Source organism: Ceratosolen solmsi, unplaced genomic scaffold (assembly GCF_000503995.2).
Source record: "Ceratosolen solmsi marchali unplaced genomic scaffold, CerSol_1.0 scaffold11, whole genome shotgun sequence".
Lineage (NCBI taxonomy): Eukaryota > Metazoa > Arthropoda > Insecta > Hymenoptera > Agaonidae > Ceratosolen > Ceratosolen solmsi.
The window spans coordinates 2,715,857-2,722,332 of NW_011948416.1; the positions used below are offsets into that span (position 1 = coordinate 2,715,857).

Sequence of the window (6,476 nt, forward strand, 5' to 3'; positions counted from 1 at the left end):
GTAAATATTAACGTTCCGTAAGGCAAGATTAAAAATTTTCAAATTATATAAACTTATTCTTAAACAATATAATTCTTCCATGAATATAATAATTTATCGAAAAATTTCTAATATAGAAATTATAATTAAACACGCTAATATTAATGTAATAAATTAATGCAAAAATTCAAGTCTTCAATTTAAATCTAATATCAACTATGCTTTTGATATAAAATCTTGTTAAAATGGATATTGCATAAAATAATTTTGAAAGTATATAAAAAATACATTTACTTAAATGATTCGAATTTACGAATTATATAAAAATAAAAAAAGATAAAAAAAAAAAAAAAAAAAAAAAAAAAAAAAAAAAAAAAAAAAAAAAAAAAAAAAAAAAAAAGAAAAAAGAAAAACCAATGTGGTAACATTACAAATACCAAAATGGAAGACAACTAAAAAATATTTTAAAAATATATTATAAAAAAGCATGTATAAAAATAATTGTAATAAAGAAGTTGATAGAAGTTAGTAGTCTTAAGTCTCCACTACTATACAATCATATGTTACCCAATCCTTTCTTATGTATAATTAAAGTATTAATCGAAGTCGATGCTTTAAATTTTTTCATTCTAAGTTTCACAAAATTTTTCTAAAACATATCAGATCGATCGGAAATTAGAGCTAGTACTTTATATTTTACATCAATCTAAAAATCATCAAGTCTCATTCATGTGTGTAAAAAAAGCTGAAGGGGTCAAGTCATAGCGTAATCCTTAGTTGTTAGGTAATAGAATTTGTTCACCTCTCTCGATCATAGTCAGCCTTTTCTCGCTTGATTCTAAATCGCTGTCGATCTCATTTCCCGTCAGCTCCGCCTCCGAGGCATTATAATTTTTTCTCGCCTGCGCGTATTTACTCTTATAGTCGTCCTGATCTCTCGAAGCGATTTTATTCTGAGGCGGCAGTTTATTCAATTTGACCTTCACTTTCTTTGGTGCGATATTGTTTTGCACTCGATCGGGCCGAGTATAGGTGGCTTTGTCGAGGGCATTGATGATACCGAACCAGTTGGGCCAGGCAAAGGTATTGATCCCCTCGTCGACCACCTCGTGTACCTCATAATAACGAGTAGGTCTTGCTGTACTTGTACTTGTGATGCTCGTACGACTACTGGTGCTGGTGGTCATGGCGGTGGTGGTGGTAGTGCTCGTGCTGATCAGGGGTAATGCCGATTTTACCGGTCTTGAAGATTTTGGCTCTGTAAAATAATCGATAATTATGACGATCCTATAAAAAAAAAATCTACCTATCTGGACATTAATTTAATTTGAGTTTTTCAAAGTCGATTAACTTTTATAGTTAAATCAATTGGAAAAGCTGAATTAATTAATTAATTAATTAATTAATTCATTCATTAATTCGGAACTATTTATTGGTAACGTCTATTATTCTTTATAATCAGTTTTTTACAGCTAATATTTAGGAGCTGAATTCAATTTTTATACATTGGTATAATCGACTATCATAATTTCATTTGATTATCTAAATTATATTTCTAAATGTAATTACAGAAGGTTGAACGCTAAATTTATTGAAGAGAAAGATGCTTATGAAATATATAATGCTAGAAATAGATAAGCGAAACTAAATCCGTTACGTAACGGACCATGGATTTTAATGATGATAATAAATTCAAATATTTGTGCAATTTGCAAATAGCTGAGTTATTTAGAAATAATATTCTGAAAATAGAATGCCTTCCATCATTTGCACAATACAAAATTGATCGATTTCAGTGAGTAGTGAAAAGGAAGTCAGAGAAAAGATGTATTTGATTTAGAAGAACTTTACCCACAAGTTTTCGTTATCTCACAATTATCATTGCTAAGTCATACTGAAGCTGCTGTTGGACGAATTAATAATTTACTCATTTTTCAATCTCATTTAATTTATACTTTTAGTTTTTATGATAAATTTCTTTTGAGAAATACATATTGGATGGAATTTTACGTCGGAAACTAAATCCAATAAAACATTTATAAATCTTGACATGCTTGATTAATTATTCTTTTAATATTGTATATGATACTTTTCTGTAGATTTTTTCTTTTAATGGATTATTTTTTAAACCAAAATCTTTTAAAATATATAATGGTTAGTAAAGAAAAATTTATTGTAGTGTTCATAGAATGTCTTTGTATTATCTCTAAAAAAGAAAAAAAGAGTTAAAATTTTGAATAGATTTTATTCATAATAAAAATATCATTAATAATTATGAATATTGAATATAACCTGTATTTTAAATAATATTATTATCAATCATTTGGACCATTAATTACGTAATGGAAATGAAATAACTTGATGTCTTTAAATATAATGATCTTCAACTATTAAAAGATTAATGTACAATGTTCAATATCACATATTCCTTGAGACAAGATTTATTTTACGAATATATTAGGTTACACACACACACACACACACACACACACACACACACACATATATATATATATATATTTATATACCATTTTTATTCTATTTGTAATATAGCAATTACAATATATTATAAATTATAAATAATTAATTTTTGTTATTTGTTTAATGATTACTGTAAGATATTAGCAGATTTTTTATCAAAATTTTGTCCTAGTAACAACTATTATACAAAACATGTATAAAGTAAAATAATTGTAAGAAATATAAAGAAAAGTATTTTTATTAAACAAATGATAAATAATTAGTTTTTAATTATGTGGATAGTTTGAAGAAGAGCATGAATTTATTCTTCAGAATAATATTTTTAAATTAAAATGATTTAATGTTATGTTTTATTTAAATTACTACATATAAATATTATATTAAGATATTTAATTTAAATATTACATTTAAAATTTATATAATTATTCGAAGTTGTAATAATTGATATTTAATAAATTAATTTAGAGAGGTTCAATTAGTTAAAAATCAATAAATTAAATTGAATTACAGTACTGTGATTAATTTAGGATACATAACATTTTTATTTATCATTTTTCGAATATACAATATAGTTAATTACTTACTTAATAATATCCTATCTAATATAATTATATTCAAATTATTTATATAAAAAACTATATTATATATATATATATATATATATATTTATTCTTTTGCAATATATAATAATTTATAATTTATTGACGAAGTTGTTTCTAAATACACTCCTATTAATTAGTTCTATTGCAAAGGATAGATATTTATATGATCAAATTGGAGAAAACAATTTTAATTAAATTTTTAATTATATTGAAGTTTGGTTTTATAATTTATGATTATTGAAATAGAAAATATGTTTATAGGGAAATTGTTTTGAAATAATTGTATTAGTATTTCTGTGATACACTAGAAAAAAAAACAGAATTAAAATTTTGTTTAGATTTTCATTGTAAAGATCTGTACAGTATAAAAATAAATAATGACGTTATTTATTTTGTCCGATAAAAATTAATGTTTTTCTTAATTATTAGATAATAATTTAATTCAATCGATGCTTATTCTGACTAATAGTTGTTTTTTTAATTATATAGAGCTGGATTATTAATTAGTAGAATCCTAGTACAATTGAGTGAATATAATATAAATTCACATACACTTGAATACATACATTTATAATAGATATCTAATAATAAAAATATATAATAAAATACATTTTTAATACATATTATGTAAAAATTTTATGACTGATTTTAAATCGAATAAATAACAAGTAATTTAAAAATTTCATTTTCATTCATTTTAAAAACAAGATTTATATTTTTTATTGCGAAAAGATTTTTATTATTAAAAATTTAAATATTTATAAAGTTAGATATAAGTTGTATTTTGTTCATTAGAAGTTTTATTGTGCAAAACTGAAAACCTAAGCATCACTAATATCAATCTGTAAAATTCATTGATGAAATATATATTTGAATAAAATACACTTATTGATAACATTATTTTTTTTTCTTTTAAATTCACTATTTTAAATATAAAATATATATAATTCATATTTTAGACAAATACAGTATTTATAAACAGTATTTAATACAGAATAAATAGACAAACATGTTTTAATTTAAAAAAAAAATATTCTTTATAAAATATCAATGAATATAAAAACATAAATTGTTTCATTAAACAATTGTTAATAATGTTAAAATTTAAGTATTAAAGATAATTATTTTTTATTGAAATTCGTGAACTCGTGATAAAAGCAAAAATTTTAATAATTTAAAATTATAATAATTAATTTAATGTAAAATCGAAAATTATGAAAACCACACAATTATCGCGAATAATGTGCATATTTCGGCACGATAGTAAATAATTCTATAAATTTATAAATCTTGCTGATTTTTATTTTCAATCATTTCATCATTATTATTATTATTAGGCATATACACATACAAGTCTTCCAATCGATGTATAATACTTTTTTATATAAAATACTTAGAATAAGCAATGCTTAACATTCTTATCGTGCATTCATAAGTAAAGAAAATATAGTTGATTTACAATACATTGGATAACAAGTATTGCAGATTATTAACATATCTATGATTTTATATTTTATCCGAGCTTTGGCAGTAACAGAAGATTTATATGAAGCTTAGTGGTTATTCTGTCACTTTAATTTATCTTCCTGTATTTTAACCGAAGTATTCATTTCATCAATGCGTTTTTCAATAGATATTTTACGTGTCAACTGACTTATTTTCTTTAGAACATGTCTATCTTCATATTCTGTATTAGTCAAGTTATCTTTCATCGTAGTATCAATATGAAAATTGATGTAGGCAAACACTTATAATGACATCTTCAATGAAGATTATTATAGTTGAGAGATTTGTTAACATTATCTTCCAGTGCATACACAATAAAGCTAAAAATCTATTCGCTAAAGGTCATTTGAAAGCCACTCACCTTGGTGCTGTTGACTGACTTGCTGTGATTGATTATCGCGCTGTCTGTGTCCTCCGAAGTGCAATGGTTTTTCCCGATTAAAAAATTGGTAAACATGGCCGTCACCGTGACCAGTATGTCCGTTAAAAGTCCCATGTGAACCAACCACCCACTTAGTTAGGGCATTAAAGCCATAGGGATCACGATAAATATGACTGTACGGACGTTTATCCTCTTGGACGATTTGCTCTTGCATACGTTTATTATGTTGTAATACTAATTCGAATTGCCGACGGCGTAACTGCTCTTCATAAATACGCAGCTGCTCTCGTTGGGATTCAACAAGCTTCTTAGCCTCAATTCGTTGGCGTTGCTTGATATCGCTTATGGACGATGTAGTCAAATTATATTTCATTTCAAGTTTTGCAGCCTCCGTTTTATTAGCCGATATTGCTTCTTGAAATTTGTTCGTCATCAGTTCGGTCTCGGTACCAATGCTTGTCACGGGAGTCTATTGAAAAGAAGATGTGTTCTAGATTGAAATAATTGCTTCACTCATCAAATTTGCTTTATTCATTGATAGAAGTCATATCATATATGTATATATATATATATATATATAGCAAAATATTTTTACTAACAGTTGTATATACTTACCTTTATAGCTATATTCTGTTAAAGATATTATTTTGTTCATTATTATTTCAATATATAAAGAGAACCTTATTTTATTAAATTATAATTCAAACTTTTTACATATTCTATATTCATTAGATCCATTATTACCATTAAGCACAAATGTGCTCTCAATTGATTTTTTTACATAATACAACACTTGTTCTATATTATTAATAAACAACAAAAAACATGTTTTTAACATATTTAAAATATATATTTAGTTAATACATTTTATACTTTTAAATAATTGTTCAAGAAATTATTTGAAAAAAATTAGTGTTACTATATAATATGTGTAAAAATTCTATATAGAATATAAAATATATTAATAGTAAAATGCATTGAAAAATGAAAATAAATACTAGAGATAGGAATAATTACAAAAAAAAAAAAAAAAAAACGCTATTATGGATAATTCAGCATGGTGTTGTTAATAATACATAACATTAATTACAAAGTTGGTAAATAATTTTATTTTAATACTTATATTGCAGAATAATTTGAGCTTTATTAAATTTGGAAATTAAATAAATGAAAATATCAATATATGCACTTGCCTAAGTGAAAATAATGTTTAGATTAATTCAGTAAAAAAGGTTATATAATAATAATAATAATAATAATAATAATAATAATAATAATAATAATAATAATAATAATAATAGTAGTAGTAATAACAAGAAGGAAAAGAAGAATAAAATAAATGAATAGTGTAACTAAAATTTTTGTCTAAATACTTTATATTGATATAGTTTTATTATTGTTTTGTTTATTAATATGTTATTAAATAATGACTCGTGCAAAAAGATTATGCTTGATCTGTGAAAGTCTTGTATTAAATATTAAATGAATTATTGCTATATATTAGTAAATTATTTTTATTATTTTTA

General features: G+C 23.6%; 1 protein-coding gene across 1 annotated transcript in view; it reads right to left on the reverse strand.

Annotated features, from left to right (window-relative positions):
- Nucleotides 1–445: 445 nt before the first annotated feature.
- LOC105359449 (uncharacterized) overlaps nucleotides 446–6,476 on the reverse strand; it is a 26,075-nt gene continuing 20,044 nt past the window's right edge. The window contains exons 3-6 of the mRNA XM_011496062.1: nucleotides 5,566–5,580; nucleotides 4,949–5,419; nucleotides 1,990–1,997; nucleotides 446–1,221 (exon numbers count right to left, since the gene is read on the reverse strand). Of these exons, the coding sequence (XP_011494364.1) occupies nucleotides 753–1,221; nucleotides 1,990–1,997; nucleotides 4,949–5,419; nucleotides 5,566–5,580 (963 nt within the window). The 3' untranslated portion in view covers nucleotides 446–752. The remainder of the gene's footprint in view (nucleotides 1,222–1,989; nucleotides 1,998–4,948; nucleotides 5,420–5,565; nucleotides 5,581–6,476) is intronic.